General features: G+C 53.6%; 5 protein-coding genes across 8 annotated transcripts in view; 2 read left to right on the top strand and 3 right to left on the bottom strand.

Annotated features, from left to right (window-relative positions):
- Positions 1 to 976: 976 nt before the first annotated feature.
- Positions 977 to 3,011, bottom strand: LTB4R (leukotriene B4 receptor). The gene is given in 6 exon segments (XM_024134457.1): positions 977 to 999; positions 1,661 to 2,086; positions 2,089 to 2,481; positions 2,484 to 2,652; positions 2,654 to 2,836; positions 2,838 to 3,011. Coding segments are annotated over 6 exon segments (1,233 nt in total). The 5' UTR covers positions 2,877 to 3,011.
- Positions 3,012 to 6,223: 3,212 nt separating this feature from the next.
- On the bottom strand, positions 6,224 to 8,801 carry LTB4R2 (leukotriene B4 receptor 2). Its single transcript, XM_007130964.4, has 2 exons — positions 8,463 to 8,801; positions 6,224 to 8,114 (listed from the first exon to the last, which is right to left on the bottom strand). The coding sequence occupies exon 2, from the start codon at positions 8,092 to 8,094 to the stop codon at positions 7,027 to 7,029; it is 1,068 nt and encodes a 355-aa protein (XP_007131026.2). The 5' UTR covers positions 8,095 to 8,114; positions 8,463 to 8,801; the 3' UTR covers positions 6,224 to 7,026.
- CIDEB (cell death inducing DFFA like effector b) lies at positions 8,056 to 13,364 on the top strand. Of its 3 annotated transcripts, none has more exons than XM_007130036.4 (6): positions 8,056 to 8,141; positions 10,590 to 10,705; positions 11,024 to 11,168; positions 12,060 to 12,209; positions 12,450 to 12,640; positions 12,791 to 13,364. In XM_007130036.4, the coding sequence occupies exons 2-6, from the start codon at positions 10,665 to 10,667 to the stop codon at positions 12,921 to 12,923; spliced, it is 660 nt and encodes a 219-aa protein (XP_007130098.1). In that variant the 5' UTR covers positions 8,056 to 8,141; positions 10,590 to 10,664; the 3' UTR covers positions 12,924 to 13,364. The 3 variants fall into 3 exon arrangements, with proteins under 3 accessions (XP_007130098.1, XP_054938084.1, XP_007130097.1); XM_055082109.1 differs by lacking the exon at positions 8,056 to 8,141 and adding an exon at positions 9,009 to 9,924; XM_007130035.4 differs by lacking the exon at positions 8,056 to 8,141 and having other exon boundaries at positions 9,009 to 10,705.
- On the bottom strand, positions 13,347 to 19,418 carry NOP9 (NOP9 nucleolar protein). Of its 2 annotated transcripts, XM_007130034.4 has the most exons (10): positions 19,115 to 19,418; positions 18,457 to 18,900; positions 17,308 to 17,418; positions 16,922 to 17,063; positions 15,983 to 16,175; positions 15,226 to 15,366; positions 14,690 to 14,815; positions 14,288 to 14,524; positions 13,969 to 14,074; positions 13,347 to 13,622 (listed from the first exon to the last, which is right to left on the bottom strand). In XM_007130034.4, the coding sequence occupies exons 1-10, from the start codon at positions 19,359 to 19,361 to the stop codon at positions 13,465 to 13,467; spliced, it is 1,905 nt and encodes a 634-aa protein (XP_007130096.1). In that variant the 5' UTR covers positions 19,362 to 19,418; the 3' UTR covers positions 13,347 to 13,464. The 2 variants fall into 2 exon arrangements, with proteins under 2 accessions (XP_007130096.1, XP_028339100.1); XM_028483299.2 differs by lacking the exon at positions 13,969 to 14,074 and having other exon boundaries at positions 13,464 to 13,622.
- An 82-nt stretch (positions 19,419 to 19,500) lies between these two features.
- DHRS1 (dehydrogenase/reductase 1) overlaps positions 19,501 to 23,273 on the top strand; it is a 7,733-nt gene continuing 3,960 nt past the window's right edge. The window contains exons 1-4 of the mRNA XM_007130033.3: positions 19,501 to 19,788; positions 20,160 to 20,333; positions 21,530 to 21,673; positions 21,818 to 21,897. Of these exons, the coding sequence (XP_007130095.1) occupies positions 20,184 to 20,333; positions 21,530 to 21,673; positions 21,818 to 21,897 (374 nt within the window). The 5' untranslated portion in view covers positions 19,501 to 19,788; positions 20,160 to 20,183. The remainder of the gene's footprint in view (positions 19,789 to 20,159; positions 20,334 to 21,529; positions 21,674 to 21,817; positions 21,898 to 23,273) is intronic.

Raw genomic sequence — 23,273 nt, 5'->3', positions numbered from 1 at the left:
TGCTTTCTAGCAAGGACCTGTAGACAGTTTGAGGGTCTCCTGTTCTCGGGTCCCTCAGATTCCCCCCTGCTTCCTTTTGTATCCTTCTGCACAGTTGCCGATATTACGTGGGTCTTGAAGCATCCAGGGCTCATTCCCACTTGCTCATATTCTGGGGTCCATGGGAGATATCTCTTTTTTTTTTTTTTTCGCGGTACGCGGGACTCTCACTGTTGTGGCCTCTCCCGTTGCGGAGCACAGGCTCCGGACGCGCAGGCTCCAGACCCGCAGGCTCCGGACACACAGGCTCAGCGGCCATGGCTCACGGGCCCAGCCGCTCCGCGGCATGTGGGATCCTCCCGGACCAGGGCACGAACCCCTGTTCTCCTGCATCGGCAGGCGGACTCTCAACCACTGCGCCACCAGGGAAGCCCCATGGGAGATATCTTGACACCCTAAGTTTGTTGCAGATGTTGCACGTGGATTTGGGGGTTTTCTCCTAGTTGTCTTTCTTTCTTTATGGGAGACATTCAAAAAGTACACTGCTGCTACCATCTTCTATTTTTTTTTAAAACGAATATCGTATATTTTTATTTTATTTATTTATTTATTTTTAATTTTTGGCTGCATTGGGTCTTCATTGCTGTGCGCGGGCTTTCTCTAGTTGCGGCGAGCGGGGGCTACTCTTTGTTGCAGTGCATGGGCTTCTCATTGCGGTGGCTTCTCTTGTTGTGGAGCACGGGCTCTAGGCGCACGGGCTTCAGTAGTTGTGGCACACGGGCTCAGTAGTTGTGGCGCACGGGCTTAGTTGCTCCGCGGCATGTGGGATCTTCCTGGACCAGGGCTCGAACCCGTATTCCCTGCATTGGCAGGCGGATTCTTAACCACTGCGCCACCAGGGAAGCCCCCACCATCTTCTTAAAACGCTGTCAGAACAGAGCCAGTCCAAGACTCTCCAAGGCAACAGTCATCCCTAGGAAAGAATGACTCAACCTTCTCACTTCTGCAAATCTTCATTTCCTAAGGGTGACCACATCACAGAGGGCCCTCAGCTCCAGCCTGTACCAGAGCGTTTTAGTGGCTGGCAGAATGCTGATGTGCAGAATTCTAGGGGATAAGATCTGATGTCTTGGTTCTCAAGTGAGGCCTCCTTGGGAGACACGGGGAAGGAAAGCAATCCCCTAGGACATCTCCCACTGAGAGGACAAAGATTACTGGTAGGAAGTTGGAGTCCTGCTAATGAAGATACCCATCACAGCCTTCAGGGCAGACACCTCACAGCAGTGCTAAGTGTTCTCAGAAGGTTCGCTAAGTCAGGGAGTGAAGGTCCGCTGAGTCGGGGAGGCTGGAGTGATGAGCCCACATGGGTGGTCTTCCTTGGCCAGCTCCTTCAGGGGTCTGCAACCCTGTGTTGTTCTCAGTATGATCTGCAGACCACCTGCCTCAGAAGCAGGGAGGGAAGAAGGTCTGATTTCTATGTCTGTGTCTCTTCCAAAACTGAAAATCATGGGAAACTAAAGGATGTGCTTCTCAGCTATTGAGAAGGACACCCATAAGGGCAACCAGGAGCACCCCAGTCCGCCATAATACACATGCCCCACACACAGGGTTGACCCAATTTCAGACTTCAGTTTTAATTGCAAAGCTGCCCGTGGGGGCCAGCCTCCCACTCTGCCCTGACTTGCCCTTCCCCTCGCTCTCTTCCGCTCCACCCGCCACCTGCGTAAGAGGAGGTTGAAGAATTGGGTCAGGCCAGCGTGGGCGTATTCCCCCAGGAGGAAAGCAGGCATCCTTCCGCTGCCACCACCCCGCAGGCCTAGTTGACTTCGCTTCGCTTGCTCGAGAGCGTTGGTGGAGACAGTGAGGCCCTGGGCGGGGCCGGGTTCGGGAGAGGCGGGGGCGCCCCTCACCGTCTGGGCCAGGGTACCCCCGCGGCGGCTGCTGGACGCCTCGGAGCCGGCGCCCTCCAACAGCTTGGCGACGAAGGCCACGCCAGCCGAGCGCAGCAGGCCGCCGACGGCTCATGCGTACAGCACGGGGTTCACGCTGCTGGCTCAGGAAAGCCAGCGTTCAGAGCGCTTGCGGGCCAGGTGCAGCCGCTGACTCTCGGCCGGGACCCCATTGTCTTGCCCGCCAGCGCGCGGACCGCCTCGGCCAGGTTCACCACTCGGTAGGGCAGCCAGAAGGCAGCGAAGGCCAGGACGATAAAGGCCAGCAGGCGGCCGGTGCAGCGGCCGCGGCGGAAGCGCCGGACCCGCAGCCGGCGCCAGATGTCGGAGTAGCTGGCCACCACGGCCAGGAACGGCAGCAGGAAGCCGGTGACCACCTCGAAGAACAGATGGAGAGCCCTATGTGCTTCACTGGGGGACTCCGGGAAGCAGACCAGGCTCCTGTTGTGCGGTCCCAACGTCACCTTGCGGTACAAGACGACGGGCGTGGCCAGCAGGACAGACACCACCCAGGTGCCTGCTAGCGCCCGCCAGGCAACTGTCTTGGTGCGAGTTTCTGGGACACAGAGGGGAGGGCCACCGCCAGCGAGCGGTCCAGGCTCATGGCCGTGATAAGCAGGACGCTGGCATACATGCTGACTCCGCAGACATAGTGGAACAGGTGGCAGCCAGCCAGTCCAAAAGTCCAGAGGCCTTGGGCCGTGTAGTAGAGGAAAAAGGGGGTTAGTGAGCAATACGGCCAAGTTGGCCAGGGCCAAGTGTAGCACCAGCAGGGCAGTGACAGAGTGCTTCTGCATCTCTACCAGGACGCTCCACACCACAAAGCTGTTGCCAGGCAGCCCCACAGCCAGTGCCGCCGACGGTACGGTGATAACCAGCAGAGAGCTGAACATGACACCTGGCACCTGGTGAGGAGGGTGCTTCAGGAGATGTAGTGTTCGTGGCCATTGCAAGGACCTGGAGAGCGAGGGCGGACACGCACGTGAGGGAAGGGACAAGGGTTTCCTGACACCCTGGACACACCTAGCCTGGGTGTTCTACCCTGTCTCCAAGATCAGCAGCATCCGAGGCACCTCCGCAGTATACTGCCCTCATCACTGCCAACTGACCTGTCTTAAGGGGATCTGGCTGAGGAGAAAGATTAATTTCCTATCTGGGCCACAGGGCCCCTTCCTGCCCACAGACCCAACTGCAAAATATATAGCAACAGCAGAAGCAGTATTTCCAGACCCTTCAGCCTCCTTCCCTCAGGAGACCCTGAAACCCAGAACCAAAGTGGGGACTTTCCTTACCAATGCCGCACCCCTCAAAAGGCTAGCTCCTTTTCCCCCTGCCAGGCCCTCAGCCCTTCGGTCCCACTGACTTCTTCCAGCCACCTACCCACTCGCCCCAGAGATTCCCGGGGCCCACCAAGAATAACAGGTATGGGGAGGATTTCGTGGATAGGAGACAAGACTAAGTCCTCCCAAGTCATTTTACCACTGGTCAGCCTTTCTTTGGAAATTCCTTTGGACCTCCTCTTACGGCTTCACCCCCGCCTCCCCCCGCCTCCTCTACTCCCAGGAAACTTACTTAAGGCTTTGCCGAGCACTGGTTGGAAGCTGGTGTCAATCCCAGGGTGAGAACAGAGTGGTGTAGCCTATCCCCAGATCTGTCCCAGTGCCAGGGGCCTGGCCTGGGGTCCAGGTTCTATCAGCTAAGTCGGCCAGAGAGGAAGTACCACAGAGCAAGGGAGGAAGAAGACACATCTTCCTGAGGGTGGGGTGAGAACTCCTACCCCCTCCCTTCACTAGATGAGGTGGAATATTCTTCATGTTCCAGAAGAGCCCAGCTGGGAGGAGGACTCCTCAGGGGTGGGGCCAGAAGAGAAGAGCCCCGGAAGGGGCAGTGACAGAGGAAAGAGGGGTGAGGGGGTGAGTAGGCTGGGGTGTGGCCTCAGATGCAGGTCTAGACCGAAGAATTGAACAGAGTAATAAACTGCGTCATACAGGAGAAGGAGAGAAGGAAGCCAGAGAGGGGAAATGGACTCAGATTGAGAGGTCAGAATGTTGGGTATCTTTATATTTTCTGTGAACGATGTCGATTTTTAGATTAATAGGAAGTGTAGATTGATGCTGTGGCTAGGTTCTGGGTTTGGGTCAGGTGACGTCAAAGAGGACAGCATTCTGTGTTTGGCTTGGATTCAAGCCATGACTGGGATTTGGGGGAGAGGACCCTCTTCCAGCACCCCTATCCCTCTCCTCACTTAAAAGAACTAGTTCCATTCTAGGTCAATCTCCATTCTCTTTGGTAGAAGCCAAAGTCCAAATGGTCTCTCTAGTTTCACACAGAATGACAATTTCTTCCCCTTCCCGAACCACTTGCCTTGTGTTTGCCCATGTGGCTACCCTGCCACATGAATTTGGACCCAAGATCTGGGCGCTGGGCAAGGAAGTCAGCACCGTCTCTTTCCTACCTTCCCACAGCTGACTGTTCTGTCCCACCTTAGACACACAGAGAGAGCAGAGGTGAGCACAGGGGAGCAGACATGAGGGAGTGAGGGCAGCGATGCATTATGCCTGCCCTGCCAAGAGGGGAAAGCAGGAGGGTGGAAAGGGAAACAGCCTCCAGAAGGGTCACTCTTCCGGCTCCCCGGAAGGAGGACAGTCTCCTCTTCTTGAACTCTCCTGCGAAGCCAAGAACCAAAAAGTCTTATCTTCCATCTGACCATGAGCCTTCCTGCTTCCCTTCCAGCTCTGCCTCTTCTCAGGAAAGATGCACAGTGTAATGGTGGTCATTGAGGCCCCTTATCCTCGGTAGTGCCCCTACCTTTCCTGCTTTGAGAAAAGCCAGAGCAGAGTTGACCCAGCAGTTACCAGGCAGAGGATATGGCAAAAAGAAATGGGCTGAAACCGCAGCAAGATCTGAAGACAGGAAGGGCTTTCTGACCACAGAGGGTGTGTGAGAAGGGGAGTGTGTAACAGAAGTTGGGGAGCCTCTGCCCTGGCGCGCGAGGACAGGAAGAAGCCCATGAAGTTGGTGTTTGGGGATAGAAGCTTCCGGCTCAGAGCTCCAGGGTCAACCGGAAGTCCCTTCGGACAGGAACTCTGGAGTCTTTACCTCCTCTCCCAAACTGCTCCCCACCTCCATTTCTCTCAATGGCCTGACTTCCTCTGCCCTAGACTAGACACTCTAGGCATACTCTCTGTCCCCCAGGTCCGGAGGTCCATCCCAACCCCAGTTTTGGTGGCCCTGACGTGACCCTGAGAACTGGATTTCCTTTGCTCTCTCTCTTGGCCTCTGCCTGGGTGGTGTGAACAGTCACTAAAGCAGAACCGTGGTGATGGTCAGGGTGACCTCTCAGGTAAACAACCATCTAAGTTTGCCAGAGACTGAGGGGGCTGGGACAAGAGACTTTCAGTGCTAAATCTGAGAAAGTCCTGGGCAAACGGGGATGGGTTGGTCACCATGGTGACCACACTTGTGTGCACACAGACATCCCCTAAAGAGGACCCCATCCTACATCCCCAAACTCAAAAGTGTCAGGATCCAAAACAATTTTGAGACCTAGAGATAGAAAGATTCCAAAAGGTGGGGGCTGAGAAGTACTGGGGGAGATGAGGAACAGCTAGCAGTCTTAGGGGGAGTCAAGACTTGGCAGAGAGGAAAAAGAGAGAAAGGAGAGGTGGCACCTCCCTGAAAAATTCCTCCTGTCTTCCAGATATCCACACCACTCCCCATACCCCTCATCCCCAGCCCCCAGAGGGTCCCTGGGTGAGTGAATGCCTGTTCCCGGGCTCCTTTTTGAGGCAGGTGACCTTTGCAGGGAGAGTTAGATTCAAAGAAGGTAAGCCTCAGACTCCCACGGCCCCTCCCCCACTGTACCAACCACAAGACAGACAAGAAAACTTTCCTTTCAAACCCCACAGATTGACTTTCCCCTTCCAGAGCCAGTTTCCTCTCCACTCAGCTCTAACAGACCCCAAAGAATGGATCCCATCATCACCCCTCATCCAAGCACTCATACCTTTCCTTCCTCTTTCTCTCTTTATTTCCGGAGCGGTTCTATGGGTTGGCTTGGGGGAACCAGGCCACCTGGGCTGGGGAGGACAGGTCATGATGCCACCGAAGGCTGGCATTGCCCAGCCTTGGCCTGACCCAGCAGGGAACTAGGTGACTTCGGTATCACTCAGGTATGATGAACCACTGGAGGGAGCATGCTTAAGCCATCGTGTAATTGTTGCCAAAACCTTGGCTCCCTGTCCACCAATGCCGAATAGAAATATGGAGACAAAGTCTGGAGGAAATAGAAAAGAGTGGCTTTATTCCTTTGGCCGGGCAAGAGGGAAACACAGCAGGCTAGCACCTCAAGAACTGTGCCCCCCGCTCTCCTGGGGGATTACAGAGGGTCTTATAGGTGGAACTTGCAGTCCAGGGTAAGAGATAAGGATCAAAGTGGTGAAGGTTTTGCATTCTTCTTCTTGCAATATTTTAAAACGGCCACAGCTAGCAAAAGGCAACCGAGTCTGGTGTCCCTGAAGTTATCGGCCCGTGACCTTCTTTTAATGCTGCGAGAGAGTGTAGGGGGAGAAGAATGCCAGGTGCAGAGTATAATTCCTATGGAATCAGAGAGTAATTAGCTTTGTTTAGCTTTGTGAAGGACAAGTCTAGCTACAAGTGTTTGTTAGTAGTAACGGCTAAAGAGTAACCAAGATTGCTTAACTCTTTCAGGCCTGTTTATGCTGTTTCCCCAGCCTGTTCATTGTTTGCTTATTTTCCTTGCTTATCTGCAAAGTCTCATTTCTATTTTTGCTGCAACATAATGACCACCCAGTGTGTTTCACAATAGCTATTGGCAACAAGTAAGCAGCTCTGGCACCTGGGCACATGCCAACCTGCAAGTACCTGATACTCCTTAACACTGACCATCACCACTTATGGTCCCTCAGTTTGAGGAACCTGGGCCTGCCCCAGATGTATGATAATTCTGCCCAGACACATCCAAACTATGGTCAGAGAAGGATCCCCAAACCGTCCAGAGTGGTTCCCTGAGTTCTGGGAAGCTATCGAAGGGGATAGGGAAGAGCAGGCCCGGTTGTAGGTTTTGACGTCAAGGGTCTCATCCCTGACTGTGCTTCTCCGCCCCGCCCCCAGGGTCTCCATTGCCACGGCCCTGCCCCAGCACTTTGAGCCGAGGGGTAGCTCGGAGCTCCATGGTCCCCACCCTAGAGGGGCCGCCCCATCGGGCCTCTCCGGAGCCCTCAAAGAGCCGCGTGAGAAAGCGGGGACCCGCCCGGGGCAGTAGATCCCCGGCGGTGAAGAGGTAGAGCAGCGGGTTGACGCTGGAGCTGAAAAAGGCCAGAGCCGTGGTTCCGGCTCGCGCCGCCTGGCCCGCCCCGCCCAGCCTCGCCAAAGCTCCTTCGGGCGGAGCCAGCGCGGCAAGCGCCTGCAGCAAGTTGACAGTGTGGTAGGGGGCCCAGAGCAAGCCGAAGGCCAGCACGATGGCGCCCACCAGCCGGCCCACCCGCGCCCCGTGCCGCCTGGCGCCCCAGCGGGCGCCCCGCAGCCGCGCCAGCGTCACGCCGTAGCAGCCGAGCACCATCCCGAAGGGCAGCACGAAGGCGGTCAAGGTCTCCAGGCTCAGGTGGGCGGCGGCGTGGGCGGGCGACGGGTGGCACAGCTGGCACACGTGGTCCGCCCAGAGGTGGCGGTAGACGGCGGCCGGGCTGGCGAGCACCAGGGCGGCCAGCCAGACGGCCAGAAGCAGGCGGCGGGCCAGGGCCGGGCTGCGCAGCCGGGGCGCCAGGAAGGGGCGGGTGACGGCGAGGCAGCGCTGCAGGCTGAGCAGGCCGGTGAGCAGCACACTGGCGTACATGCTGAGCGCGCACACGTAGTACACGGCCTTGCAGCCCGCCTGGCCCAGCGGCCAGGCCTGCCGGGTCAGGAAGGTCACGAAGAGCGGCGTGAGCAGCAGCACCGAGCCGTCAGCCAGCGCCAGGTGCAGCACGAGCGTGGCCGCCAGCGGTCGCCCCTGTGTGGGCCGCCAGCCCGCCAAGCTCCACACCACGAAGCCGTTGCCAGGCAGCCCCAGCAGCGCCGCCAGCAGCAGGAAGGCCGTGCCTGTGACCCGCGAGGTCTTCCAGCTCAGCAGCGTCTCGTTCCCCGGGGGACCGTAGCAGACCGACATCCCTAGGCGCCTGCGGGAGGCTGGAAAGAGCCATGGAGCGCTTTCAGGTGGGGCAAAAGCCCACGTTACGCCTGATGCCAGCGAGAAGGGACTGTGCCTCCCTCGCTCCTCTGCATCCTGCCTCTCTTCCGTCTGGAAGCTTCTGTCTCTTCCTCCAGGACCCCAGCCCCAGCTCAAACACTGCTTCCTGGAACCCAGATCCCCTGCTCTGGGTCAGCCGACCTCCCCAGTCCTGACTCCCAGGCTGTCACTGCTTCCACCTTCCACCCTCCTAACCTGGCCTCTCCTTCTTTGTCCAGCCCCGTTGCCTATACCCCAGGGCAAAAGTGAGTGGAAGGGAGTATGGTCTCATGGGCAGATCTACTTACCCAGCTGGGAGTGAGCAGGGTTGGGGGCCCTCCAGGGGCCTGGGGAAGCCCAAAGGCAAAGGGGCAGTGGGCCAGGTGCCTAATCCTGTCCTGTGCCTGTCAGGTTGGCAGAGGGTGAGGCGAAAACAGGGAGGGACAAGGTGGGGCGCCTCTCGGGACTTTCCTGGGGCCCCTCCCTCACCCTGCTGCTTCCCATCACTAACACGTCCAGGCGTGTGAGAGCCCGCCTCCCCAGGAAACAGGATAAGCTGAAGGGGTGCAGATAAGGTTCCCTGGTCGTGTGGGTGAGTAGGGACACTGCCGGATCCTGCCCCTGGGTCCTGCTTCTATGCCCATCCCTCCCCACCCCCTGCCCCCCACCCTCTGGTCCCAATCCTCCCACCCTGCAGCTCTTATGCTGTCTGGCTGCTCTTGCCTGCACTCAGCAGAGAAGGCGACCCAACTCCTCATTCCCCCAGCTGCTCTACCTTTGCCTGTTTTCAGACTCCTGACCCTGCTGAGCCCCCTTCTTCCTCAGCTTCCTACCTACCCCTCTCACCCCTTGCCTTGGACCCTGCCCCAGTCATTCCGCCCTCACAGCTCTCAGTGGGCTGTCAATGACAGTTTTCAGTGTAAAGCATGGGCTGAGTTCCAGGAGGAATGGGAGATGCATGGAGGTGTGAGGGGCTTATAGCCTGGTTGAGGAGTCCTAACTCACAACCAGGAAGAGGCCACACTGCCAGGCTGCACCAGGATACAACGCAAGGAAAAAGGAAAGGGCACAGTGTAGAGACTTATTTCTCCAGGTCGTGAGGTTGGGCAAAGCTTGGAAAGGAAGAAATTTGGTAGCTTGATGAAATTTAGGGAAAGGGAGAAAAGGCTTCTGCCCAGTCAACAGCCAGAAGGGGGTTCCTTGGGAGCCAGGACACCAGTCTTGTCTCAGTTTGGGTTCCCTCCAAAGCAGAGCCTGAGTCGAGGGCATGGGTAATCCTGTGTTTGGGGGGTTAGGTCGGGAAGCAGGAGTGAGGGAGCAGGGGAAGAGAGGGAAGAGAAAAGCCAGTAAGAGTGTGTTATTGAGGTCCAATATTCAGTGGGCATCGGGGACCTCTGAGTGCACAAAATAACTTCCAGAACGACAGAAGATGGGCGTTTATGGCCAGCTCACATTCCCCATTGTTTAAGGGTTGTCCTAGAGGCATTAATGCCCTTATACACACTTGCAGCCTGTACTTGTCAGCTGAGTGGGCTGCTACAGCTTCAGATAAGAGTCCTGGGCAGGAAATCAGAGAGACTTATGCTCATGTGAGGGATTCACTGACAGGGAGAGTCTGAGCTTCCTCACAACCGTTCATCACAACCGCAGCTGAAATCAGAGATGGGACACGGGGCCCCGAATGCTAAAGTCCTGATGCCATCAAAGGACCCATCCCCTCTTCCGCCATCCACATCTCCTTCATGCCTATAGAGTGGCCAATGGAGAAAGGTGAGAGAATGACTAATCCAGTGCAGCTGAAGCAGGCAGTTCTTCTGAAGAGAAGTGTTGAGCCAGCCCCTCCCCTAGCCCACAGAGGGAAGAGCATGAAAGCAGGAAGGCCAGGGTCCCAGACAGGATCCTGGTGATTCTGGATCCATGGATCAGGACCCATCCTCCCCTTGCACCCCACCCAGGCACACTGCCTGGAGGTGTCCTATTTTCTCCAAGCCCTGCCCATCCTCGGCACGGCCTCCCTGTTCCTAAAGCTGCAGTTCATGGCTTTTTCAGTAGGTGGCAGCACATTACAGAGCAAATCACATAACCAGCTTCACACAGATTGGGAGCCAGAAGAAATTGGCCCTAGAAATTACCTCGATATAAAGAAACACACCGGAGATCACATTCCATCCAATTACATAGTTCCCATTTACCCTCACATCACACGCCGCCACCAGAGACACACACACAAACTTCCGTGGCTTTTGCTGGACATATCTGGGCCTCGATCCTTCCTCCACGACCCCACTTGGCCCTTCCCCTCCCCCCTCCCCCCTCCCCTTGGACTTTGCCCTTCTCACTGGCCAGGCAGGGGGGCCAGAGTCCGGGCTTGACTCATACCCCACCTCGCTGGGGCTGAGATCCCAGCTCCGTAACAGAAAACACCACCACTTCAGCTCCAACCCTGCTGAGAACCACCGAGCCCAGAACTCCCGGGAGAGGCAACTGGAACCCTGCTCCTTCCCTCCACCATGGAGTACCTCTCTGCCCTGGACCCCAGAGGCCTGCTCAGGTGATTTCGAACCCTTCTCTCCACTCTCCAGCTCTGGGGATATAGGCAGGGTGACAAAGCTGCTTTCAGACCCTAGAAAACTTTCGAATCTGTACCCCTTCCCCTCCCTGCCCCTTTTCACAGTGGGCTGGTCAACCTCCTGAACCGCCACCCCTGCCCCAGTCCGTGGTCTCTCCCTCTGTCCCCGAGCTACTTTAATCTGCACACCTAGATCCCTCCCTCCCAACTTCCCTAACGCTCCAGCTACCCCACACCCATCACCCCCACTGCACTCACCAAACCCCTCACTCCTTCTTGACCTTTCTTCCCACCTACCAGGTCAGTAACCAGTATGAGCTCCGATTTGGGCCGTAAGGTCTGGACCTCGGCTCCACCACCCCCGCGACCTTTCCGCGTCTGTGATCACAAGCGGGCCACCCGGAAAGGCCTTACAGCTGCCACCCGCCGGGAACTGCTAGACAAGGTGAGTGGGCCAAGTCCCTGGGTTCCAAGAGCAGGGGTAGCCAAGGGGCTAGGGAAGAGTGTGAGCTTGGAATAATGAGCAGGAAGGGCTTCAGCTACATGGCTGCCCCTCCCTCTGAGGGCTAAAAGCAGGGGGGGTGAGCCCAGTGGCTTCTGCTGCATATGAGTCAATTCACTTTTTTTTTTTTTTTCCAAGGAGTGGGCTTTTCTTTGGGGGCGGCAAAGGAGTAGACAGGGGTGGAAGGATAGATTTCAGAACTCAGTATGGAGCGGCAATTTGTATGACAGATCAAATTCAAATCCTGATTCTGCCGCTAGCCTATCAAAACCTCAGTTTCTTCATCTGAAAAAAGGGAACAATAATACAACTACCTCCTAGGGCTGCTGAAAGGAGTAAAAGAGAATAATGTATGTAAAGTGCTACATAGATACTTGACACCAGTGAAGACTCAAAAAGGTTAAAAGTCATTATTACTGAAAATAGTTCTGAAGAACTCTGTGAGGGTCGGGGAGAGTGAGGTGGGACGCTGGAGATAAGACCCCATCGTGACAGGCCCCATCAGCATAATGCCTATACCCATTCAAGAGAAACTGGCTAGCTTTTCAATTCCTAACCAGTAGGCATGGCTTGGAGGGAAGCTGAGAGAGATGACAATGACACGGTAGGAGCAGAGCAGGAACAAATAGGAAAAGGACAGCCCCTAGTGAGGGTCCCCCAACAACTAAAGAACACCGTGAGCCAGAGCCATTGGAAGGGATGGCAAAGCACCAGGAAGGAGAGTTGGGATATCAGTCAGCATCTAGGGTCAACCGTTGGGTGCTGGGCTGCTGGACAGGGAAGGGGTATGGGATAAGCTCTGCCCCTTCCCTCCTACTTCTTGCCACTGGGCAGGCACTGGAGACTCTGACGCTGAGTGGAGTGCTAACACTGGTGCTGGAGGAGGATGGGACCACAGTGGAGAGTGAGGACTTCTTCCAGCTGTTGGAGGATGACACATGCCTGATGGTGCTGGAGTTGGGACAGAGCTGGAGCCCCAGCAGGGTGAGAGGCCCACACTGGGGCTGCTTAGGCCACTGATCCTTTCTGTCTCTCCTAAGCCTCTTCTGCTGCCTAACCCTGATCTTGGGGGCAGAGGCGATGGGAGAGGTGAGGAGTTGTCGAGGACTCCCTATAGTGGACCAACAGTCCAGGCAAGGGTGGGTGTGTCCCAGTGCTGACGGGGATTAGTGGTGGGTGTCAGTATGTGAGGGTCCATTGCACCGATGTGGGGGGTGCCTACAGAGTGGGGTGCTGTCGTATGGCCTGGGCCGGGAGAAGCCCAAGCACAGCAAGGACATCGCCCGCATCACCTTCGACGTATACAAGCAAAACCCTCGAGACCTCTTTGGCAGCCTGAACATCAAAGCCACGTTCTACGGGCTCTACTCCATGAGTTGTGACATTCAAGGACTCGGCCCAAAGAAAATAATCAGGTCAGAGACCAACATGTCACGCTTCCCCATCCCTACAGCTGCACTCCCCTACCCTGTTAGCTCTCCCCTGTGGAAAACCCCCAGACCCCAGCCTGTGGCTTCCTCCCAGGTTCCCCCACCCCGTGACTTCCTCTTGTCTCTGCCCTTCAGGGAGCTCCTCCGATGGGCCTCCACACTGCTGCAAGGCCTGGGCCACATGCTGCTGGGAATTTCCTCCACCCTTCGTCATGCAGTGGAAGGGGCTGAGCGATGGCAGCGGCAGGGTCGCCTCCAACCCTACTGAGAAGGGGCTCTGACCTTCCGCCCCTAGACTCATTCCAAGAGACAGACCGTAAGGACTGTGACAGCATCAAGTTTGGGGCCTACACACAGTGCAGGCTCACTAATTCGCCTATTTTTCCCAGTCTTCTGATCCCATAGTGACAGGCCCATCAGCCTAACGCCTTCCACCCCAGCCTATACCCATTGCTGAAGAATACTATCCATTCCTAGCCATCTTTCCAGCCTCCCACTTACCCTGAAAGGCCACAGCCTGTCCACAGGCATCTGGATCCCACCCTGATTGCTGCTACATCTAGAGGTCCTTACCACTCCCCTCCTGTCCCTAAGCTCCCCAGTGCCCTGAAGAGAGCCCTCTCTAACTTTACCTTGAGATCTCTATTTCTTTGTACCCTTCCCCCAGAAAATAACAAAGGTGTTTCCAGTAAAAATATAAAAATGTTTATCATAAGACTTTTGTCTCCAATTTAAACTAGGAACAGGACAGGATAGAGCTACTCCATTTCCCCCTGCCCCATGAACACCCAGTCCCAGATCCAAAGGCCTTAGTCTTCAAGTATTGAGTTCAAGGCCCGCCTCCGCTTGGCCACCGCCCCCTGCTGCTGTTCCCAAGCCTCTCGCCGCTTCAGGAAGGTAGTCAGGGCCACGTTTCGAGCTACATGGTGGCCAAAAGGGTCCCTTATCAGCTCCTGGTTCCGCGCCCCTGCAAAGGGAACCATTCATGTTCAGTATCACCATGCAGTCACCCACCCATCCTTGAAGAGACTCTACTTGGGGTGAAGGTCCCTCCATTTTTTTGGAACCCTGGGTCTACCTCAGGATAGAGTTAACACCTCACTGTCCAAAGAACAGAAGTCAGGAGGAGGGGTGGGAGCACAGGGCTGCACAGTCCGCAGAGTGGCAGGGGAGAACAGACTGCCAAGAACCCATGGCCAAGACCACCCTTTGGAACTGAAGTCTCTGCTTAATTTAGGTCATTCCCAGCCACCCAGCTCTTTAGTGAGGAAAGGGAACATTTGGAAAGGTCAAAGATCGGTGCTGGTACTCACCCAGCTCAGCAGCAATTTCCTTCCGGGCCCCCAAGGCTGCCCCACTCCAGATGGCATCAAGCACACGGCTGCCATGGCGACTACAGGCCAGAGCCACATATTGTCCCTGCATTGAGACAAGCAAGGTAGGGCCCTCTAGGGCAGTCCACAGAAGTGTGTTGGGGGCGGGGGGGCGTGAAGGCTGAAGTTAAGAGGCTGGGTTGAAGCAGTCTAGGAACTACATATCCTCTCTGTGACTCCGAAGCACAGTCCTGGGGGAAGCTCACATCCTCCAAATGGAGGATGGCAGAGGAATCAAAGCAGAAGCCAGAAATCTAACCTTTAGGGTCTTCAGCACCCGGCGGCACTGCTTGCGTGTCACGGAGGAGCTGGTCAGGACAGCATCAAGCACATGGGAACCAGCAGGGCTTTGGGCCAGAGTCAGAAGCTGTGGTCCTGTCAAGGCACCCAAACTTCGAAGTATAAGACCAGGACTGGAGAAGTGCAGCAAATGCTGGAGCAGTAGAGACCCAAGGACTGTCACTTCCCCCAGGTCCCTGGCGGTGGCCATTTCTACCTGGAAGGACAGAGACAGGGAATTAGGAGGCAGCCACCAAACTGCCACCTTCACTTGGATGAAGCCAGAGATCTCACCACCCTCACCTCAGTGGTGAGGGGCTTCCTAAGCCCTGGGAGGCCTGGTCCCCAGTTAGTCACAGGTTTGGCCTCTCCCCTACCTCACCTGGTGCTCCGCGGGCACTGCCCCCTCCTCCTCCACCAGTCCATAGTACACCTCATAAGTCATCAAAGTGGCAAAGAGAGGCACACAGGCCACTTGCCGGGAAGAGGGCTCTGCACAGTGGAATGCCTAGAAAGGAAGACAAAACATGAAACTGAGAACTAACCTCAACTAATTCATCCCTAACCTCGACTTCCCAGACAGGGGAAAGCATTCAGGACAGATGAGAATGCCTAACTCCACAAGAACATAAGCTGCATGTGGACAGGATCTCATCTGCCTTGCTGTATCCACAGCCTCCATATATGTAACAGGGGCTGAATAAATATTTATTCCTTAAAACTTCTCTCTCTGTCCTGGGAGACAATTTTCATTCCAGGGCCATGAGATGGTTTTGGCTTCATTTCCCCCTGTATCTGTGAACTCCATGGGCACTAGACCTCTTGGGTCCACAGATACAATGACTGAAGATTAGCTAAGTCCTAGCAGGTAGAATTTGAACTGAGAGCATAAATGGGTTGTGGGTAACCACCACTCACCTCCAACAACAGCTGTAGGACCTGGGCTTGGTAGATCCCAACTCTGTGGCAGGCCCCGACCAGGGCAATGACTACCCCTGGGTGACCCTGAGCCAGCACAGCTTCCAGGGCAAGGCTTAGTTCCTCAAACACGGGGGACAGCTGAGGGGAGACATGGGTTAAAGAATCTGGCATTCTGGTAACAGTGGCCTGAGTTATTCAGAGAAATCTTCCTGCCAAAAACAACTAAAAATGCTAGATAAAACATAAAAGCATTGCCAATAACAGGACTTTGGTTTGGATGGATAAGGAAGGTCCAGAACAAAGGGGCGGTCTTAGACGTGCGGGCTCCCATGGGGAGGGGACTGTAAATGGCCATACTCTCAGGATAAGGGAGGACTAGAATTAAACCTCCCCTTCTACCCTATATCTCAACCCATGAGATCCCAGGGAAGCATGCCTTGGCACTAAGCAGCAAAGGAAATGAGAAGCTATGACAGCAGCTCCAGTGCTCATATGGATTTGTAGCCAAGTGCCCAGAGACTGAGCGAGCCACGGAAACTCAGACTGAGAACTTGAATTACGCCAGTCTCCTGCTGGCATTGGCACCTGAGAGAAGCCAAAGCAAATCCTTTCTGGGAAGAAGGCACCTTCACCCTAAGCTCTGGGAAGCCTCCAGGAATAACTTCTCAAGGGGAACGGCCAGCACACTGTTGAAAATACAGAAGCAGGCATACAAGAACTAAAAGAAACAGACTCAGCCGAGTTCCTGACTCACCAGCTCAGGAGTGGTGATAGCATCCAGGAAACGCTGCAAAGGGAAGTTAGCAATAGGATGTGCAGCCAGGGTCTGCAGCTGTCCTTGGAAGTGATCCTCAAAGAGGCTCTGGAGCCTTGGGGGCTCCAACACCAGCAGCACCTGCTCCAGGAGTCTGGAGCTCGTCTGATCGCGCAGAAATAGCAGTAGGGGACTGGGGACAAGGAGAGGGTGATCAGGTAGTCTTCACTTCATCCAAAATAACCACATCACTGGACTTACCATGGTGATCATTTTGAAGTGTACTGAAAGAGCAAATCATCACGTTGTGTGACAGGAACTGATACAGTGTTGTAGGTCAATTATACTTCAAAAACAAACAAACTTATAGGAAAAGAGATCAGATTTGTGTTTACCAGAGGCAGGGGCCCTGGGGGTAGGAGGAATTGGCAGAAAGCGGTCAAAGGTACAAACTTCCAGTTATAAGATAAATACTAAGGATGTAATGTATAACATGATAAACATAACTAACACTATTGTACGTTTTACATGAAAGTTGTTAAGAGTTCCCATCACAAGGAATAAAAAATTTTTTCCTATTTCTTTAATTTTGTATGTAAATGAGACAATGGATGTTCACTAAACTTATTGTGGTAATTGTTTTGTGAGGTAAGTCAGTCAAATCATGCTGCACACCTTAAACTTACACAGTGCTATATGTCAATTATATCTCAGTAAAACTGGACAAAAAATAACACGGCTATATACATATATATCTCATATATATATTTCATATATATATATCTCATATATATATTTTATATATATACATATGTACACACATACATACACAGAATGAAAACCTGTCTTTTAAAACAAACAAACAAAATACCCATATCATGTCATTCATTTCACACAGCCCACCCACCACCTTGGTCAATCCTGAGGCCCTGTCCATACCTGCCATCTGCTGAGGAATTGCGGCTACTCAGGTAGCCCATCACAGCATTGCAGAGGTGGGCACAAAACTGAGGCAGCTTGCGGTGTAAGATCTGTAAGGCCACTTGAAGGCAGAAGCTGGAGATCTTGTCAGTGATAAACACTGTGGGGGAGGGCAGAAATAATAAAAGCGGCTTTCCCAAAATCCAGACAACCTATAAAACCTCAGACCTCAGGCAACAAGGTTCAAGGGACTATGGACACAAATGGTCTACACAGGGCCTTTACAACATCAAACCAGATAAGATTTGAAAACAAGAGGGATAAGACTGATCAAAAGAGCCTTGTTTGATGATAATCACCTCCAAAAAAGAAGATCCTAGATTTCCTATTATTTCCCTCCTTACCAGCAATGTCCTTCAGAAAGCAGGAACTCAGGTTCTGAAGACAATTCAAGAAGGTTTCAGGGACCTCGAAATCGGTTGCCTTACATTCCCGAGATAGGGCCTTTTGTGCTTCTGAAGGAAAATGAAGAACGTATGCAGTGGTGAGATCACAAATTGCCATCCAGGAGGAAGAATAATTCCATAGTTGAACAAGGATTTGGCTTGGAGATGCAAAACACATACAACTCAATTGGTACAACTGAATGTCTCGTCTCATCTGGATGACTGAACTGAGACTCTATTTCCTTCAACCAGCTCCCCCATGGTCCATAGGAGATAGTCCAAACTCCTCAGTCAGGAATTCAAGATGTTCCAAAATCAGGCCTCACCTAAACTCACTATCTTATTTCCCAATGTTTTTCAAAATGTAGGTCCGCTGCCTATGAGTGTATTATGAAATCAATCTAGTGGGTCTCAACAAGCTTTTTTTTTTTTGGCCACACTGCGTGGCCTGCAGGATCTTATTTCCCCAACCAAGGATCGAACCCACGCCCCATGAAGTGAAAGCACAGATTCTTAATCACTGGACCGCCAGGGAAGTCCTAAGCATTTTTTTAATGTAACACACAAAATAAAATGAAAAAGGAGGGCATTCCCTGGCAGTCCAGTGGTTAGGGCTCCAAGCTTCCACTGCACGGGGCACAGGTTTGATGCCTGGTTGAGGAACTAAGATCCCACAAGCTGCGTGTGGCACAGCAAAAAAAAAAAAAGGGGAAAGAAAATATCAGAGTGGGTTGCATGTAGTAAGGGTATTGTTTCCTGACCTTTTGCTTGAATCCAGTATGTGTATATATACACATATGTATGTCGAGTCATGTTTAAAAAACTTTTCCATACTATGAGTACTGGTTAAAAAAAAGTTTGAAACGCAATGCTCAAGTGAATCATCTCTTCCACTTGCCCCCATTCTTCTAACAGCTGTTCCCTAAACACACCTATGCATCCTCACCTCTGAGCCTCTATGCACATTAATCTTTGGCCTGCTATCCCTGACCTAATTTCTCTGCTAATTCTTCAAGGTCATGAAGAAATCTTCTGCTTATTCTCTCCTTCTGAACTTCCTAAACTCTCCTTCCCTCTGGGTCCATATCCCTTTCTTGTAATACTTACCAGGTAACTGGGAGCCACGGTGCCTGGCTCTCTCAGAGTCCAGAAGAGTCCCTCCCAATACCTGCAGCAAAGTTCTGACCACGAAGCTGCCATGTGTGTCTCCACAGTAGAAAAGAAAATCATCACACACCTCAGCGGCTAGTCCCAGGCCCAGCTCCTCCAGGGTCTCCAAAGGACCATCCTTCCCATCCTCCTCCTCCTCCTCCTCTGCAGGGCTCCCTAGCAATCGAGGCAGCTGCAGCAAAGCACTTTGCAATACATGGACCCCACATCGATGACAGGCCACAAAGCGCAAGTTGGGCCGCAGAGCAGCCCATACTCGACACAGCGGTTTCGGGGGACTGAACCCCAACAGTTCCTGCAGCATCTCACTACCAGCCCTGTTTGTGGCCAAGGCTAGGGCCTGAGCCTCCACTTCTTTCAAAACATTGTGCACCATCAGCTCTGGAAACACAAGAAAAGAAATATATTAAAGAGAATGAGAGGAGGCTAAGGTTATGTTCCATCACTTAACCAAGGGGTGGGGAGGGAGGAAGGGGATATAGGAGATGAAACTAAGTCCTCACACCCTGGGGACCCACGAAAATGTCCTTACCGGTCCTGGATTTTATGCCCAACTAAGTGCCTCCCTTGATCCCACCCCAAAGTTGTTCCCTACCTCGTTCTTCTCCCGTCTCGGGGACCTCTTTCAGCGCGGATAGCGCCCGGCGGAAATACCCCAGAGCTTCTGGGCTCAGGTGAGGGTGCGCATCCGGAGCCGGCTCTGAGCGCCCATCCGGAGGCGGGCAGTGTTGTCGCTGGCGGCCTGGTGGGGGGCGCCCCGAGCCCTTGGCTCCGCGTCCTCTTTTGCCGCCAGCTGGGAACCGGCGCCCCGCCTGGTGGGGGGAGCGCGGACCCAGCCCCATGAGTGCTTCGACGCCTCTCTGCCCGCAAAAACTTCCTTAGCCGCAAGGGGAACCTCACGCACTCGCATGCGGGGTGGGGCCGGGCAGAGTTTAGTCACGCCCGCGCGCTCAGGGCGCAGCGTTATACGTCATAGCCCCGCGACTGCCGCTCCGGGGCGGGCGTGGCTGAGTCTCAGGATCGCCCATCTCTCGCTTGCCAGGCCTGGCCCCCACCGGTAATTGCCCCGGACCCGCGGGGTACTCTTTGATCCTCCCCTCCGCGTCGCCAGCGGAAACTGGGTCAGAACGTGGACTTCCACCCCAGCCTCGTACTCTGACCCCGTCGTTGTCCCCTCGTCCCGCTCCCACGGCCAGAATTAAAGTCCTCGACTTCGAGAACTTTGCGAGCGAGGCGGCGTGAGAACTCCAGCAGCAGCACAGGTGGCAGGTAAGGGGCGCGAGCTCCGTCCACTTTGGGCTCGGGGTCCCTTGGCCTCGCGCCCACCCCCGACCCGGAAGTCTCGCCTCCGGACCAGCGGCCAGAGCTCCAGAGAGCTCAGGACTCCGCGTGGACGCGCTGGGAGGGACCGCCCCGCTACAGTCCCCCACCCAGTCCGCCCCACTCAGAAAGTCTCAGTAGGTGTCCCTCCCAAAAGGGACAACCAGCCTTGTCCTGGGCCCTGCACTGGTTATCCCCCTCTGAAACTACTCTCCTATCAAAGGATCTCAACCTTGGCTCCCCTCGCTATCACTGTCAAGGTCCCCCCTCTGCATATACAGTCTGCAGGCTTCCCTCAGAGCAAGTCCTTGCCTCCACAGATTTAACCCCTTAGCTTGTGAGTCATGCCAGCTCCCATGAAGGGCCAAGTGTGCGTGGTTACTGGTGCTTCCAGGGGTATTGGCCGGGGCATCGCTTTGCAGCTCTGCCAAGCAGGTGCCACAGTTTACATCACTGGCCGCAATCTGGACACGCTGCAGGCCACTGCTCAGGAGGTGAGTGCTTCTTCTGGGATCCCAGGGGCAGAAACCACCTCAGGGAGCCCTTCCCATTAACCACTCCTCTTAATCCCTTACCTGAAACCAAAATATTCCTCAGTAAACATGAACATTTTTACTCAAAGTGGGATAAGTAAACCCCATAAGTAACTTCAGATTAGGTCGTATTTTGCCACCAAGTGAATTTTATGAGAAAACTTTCTGTTTGAGAGCTTCAGGGATTTTGGAGTTGCATCTTAAGAGTTGTGGACCTGTGCTTTTTCTCTGTTTTTGTTAAGACTTTATTGACTTGTACATTTACACTTGACTTTTCTACTGAATTTCAGTTAAATAAATACTGGGGTGTGTTTGATATGCTAGGCACTGGGTGAAGCACTGGGGTTACCAAGATTAGTAAGACATAACTTCTGCTTTTAAAAGAGAGTCCAGCAGGAAGTCTAAGGCAGAAACGGATCATTTCAATGTAATGTGAATACAGTAAGTGATAAAAGTAATTAATATGAATATGGTAAGTGATAAGCGTGCCCAGAATGCACTGGGAATACGGGCGAGCAGTTAGGCAGGGAGGTCAGAGGGTGGGACCTAGAGCATGGATCTGGAGAATATGATGATTGTTCTTGAATAAGGTATTCTTTCTCTGAAGTTAGAGGATGGGGGCACATTTGTAGAGGGCGAGGCAGAACAGGAAGTAGAGATAGTTCATGTCTGAGAGCTTTGATTTCTCATTTACCAGGCAGAAGTGTTGGTGGAGTGAGGGTAAGAGGGCTGTGATTTTAAGTTGGGATTCCACATGAGTGGTGAAGAGTGGGAGCTAAGGGCACGTGAAATGGAAATGACCAAGAATGAGGAAAAAGATAGATACTCATTTCTCAAGAGCAGCCTCCAAGCCTTATTTGTCCCTCACCCTCCACATGCAGAGTACAATGCCTTGCACATGGTAGGCCTCAGTAAATGTCTATATAGGTTTTAAACCTGGGATCCCCATCCACCTTACTCTACAATGACAGGACCTAGCATTCTTGAAACTCCTCAAACAGGCACCAGAGGGCAATATTGCCCACGATGTTCCCTCAGCTGCTGGCTGTGAGTCCTATGATTGCCTTCTCAGCTCCCACGCTGGGAGTTGAGGGGAGCTGTGTTATGTCTCATACTGTGTTCGACGGGAAGCTCATATCCTCTCTAACCCTCTCCAGGCACAATCCCGAGGGGGCCGGTGTGTGCCCGTGGTGTGTGATTCAAGCCAGGAGAGTGAAGTGCGAAGCCTGTTTGAGCAGGTGGATCGAGAACAGCAGGGGCGTCTGGATGTGCTGGTCAACAACGCCTATGCTGGGGTCCAGGTGCGCTTTCAACTTTGACCCCAGCTCCACACTCCTGACCTTTCCCTCTGACCTGAGTCCTCATCCCCAGTCATTATCCCTTCCATTATCCAGCCCCTTCCTGCCTTCAAAGCATCCTATTCACCACTCTCCCTTGTCTTCCAGGCGATCCTGAACAACACTGAAAAGGCATTCTGGGAAAGCCCCGCCTCCATCTGGGATGATATCAACAACGTCGGACTCAGGTAGGTGCCTCCCCTGCCACCCCACTAAGGGCCTGGGCTCCCCTCGCTCACTCAACCAAGCTGAGGGCCCAGACGTTTTCCCACGTGCCCTCTCCTTTTCCCTCTGATCTTGTCTCTTCTCCCTTCTGTCCCATTTGTCCACTAACCTCTAAAGAAGTTTAATCCAGGTGAATCTGTATCTAAGAATGTCAACTTTTTCCTTGTTTCTGTCAGTAATTTTCATCTGAATTTGCCCTTGCCCTCCCTCCTGCCTCTTTTCTGCCCATCCAAATGCATGACCCAGAAGGGAGCCTCTTTCCCTCAGTAAAGCATGCCACCTGTAGTCAGTATTTCCGAAGATGGCTAGAGGAAGAAATTGTTTTGTTTTAGATCAGAAGAAGGTCAATAAGGAAGAGTGAGTGCCAGCTATCTTAGCCTTTCCCTCCTCACTCCAGACTCACAGGCAAGGGTACTCCCAAGTCCAAGTTGGGAGGGCAGGGGTGTCATGGGGTTACACATAAATCTGGCAAAGGAGTGAGATGAAACACCGCATTTAGAGTTCACCCAGCATGACATACATCAGTTAGGTCTGTGTTTATTGTTGGAAAGAATGTACCCTCTCAGAAACTACACTGCATGGATGTGATCAGCCACCTGTGGAGTCACCAAGAGATTATATGCAAATCTACTTCTAAAGCGTCCAAGGACACTCACGGCTCCTAGTGGCAACCCCAGGGAAGCAGGATTAGAATCCACTTGTCATTTCCCAAGTGGAATAAAGGTTGTGAGGACAGAGGAGGATGGTCAGCCAACAATCAAGAAAAGAAAACCCGGACTTCCCTGGCAGTCCAGTGGTTAAGACTCCACCCTTCCACTGCAGGGGGCGTGGGTTCAATCCCTAGTTGGGGAACTAAGATCCCACGTGCCGCATGGCATGGCCAAAAAAAAGAAAAAGAAAGAAAAGAAAACCCAAAGAGCTAGAAATTGGAAACACCCATATCCTTAGCCCTCCAAAGAGAGGGGCCTTCCACACTCTCATCTCCTGCTGGTCAGAGTTTTGAGCCTGTGAAGCAAAGGCCTGGACCCCAGCCCGGGAGCCCTGATGAATTCTCCGAGGTGAAGGTCACTCTGTGAGCCTCCTGGAAGTGCACCAACACCTCCTTTCACCTCCCACATTCACACTTACTGTGCCTTTCCTCTGCATTGCCTAAGGCCAGGCTTCCTTTTGATACCATACTCTACTTGTTTTCATTTGGAAGGTCCTGTTTCCCATGCGAAAGAAATTTCTTTCTGGTTACCAAGTATGTGTGTGTTATTTTTAAAAAAATATACTGTGGGGGCTTCCCTGGTGGCGCAGTGGTTGAGAGTCCGCCTGCCGATGCAGGGGATGCGGGTTC

This window comes from Physeter macrocephalus, unplaced genomic scaffold (genome assembly GCF_002837175.3).
Source record: "Physeter macrocephalus isolate SW-GA unplaced genomic scaffold, ASM283717v5 random_16, whole genome shotgun sequence".
Taxonomy (NCBI): domain Eukaryota; kingdom Metazoa; phylum Chordata; class Mammalia; order Artiodactyla; family Physeteridae; genus Physeter; species Physeter macrocephalus.
Note: the sequence above shows the minus strand (reverse complement) of the source record. Positions and strands in the feature narration are given on the sequence as shown.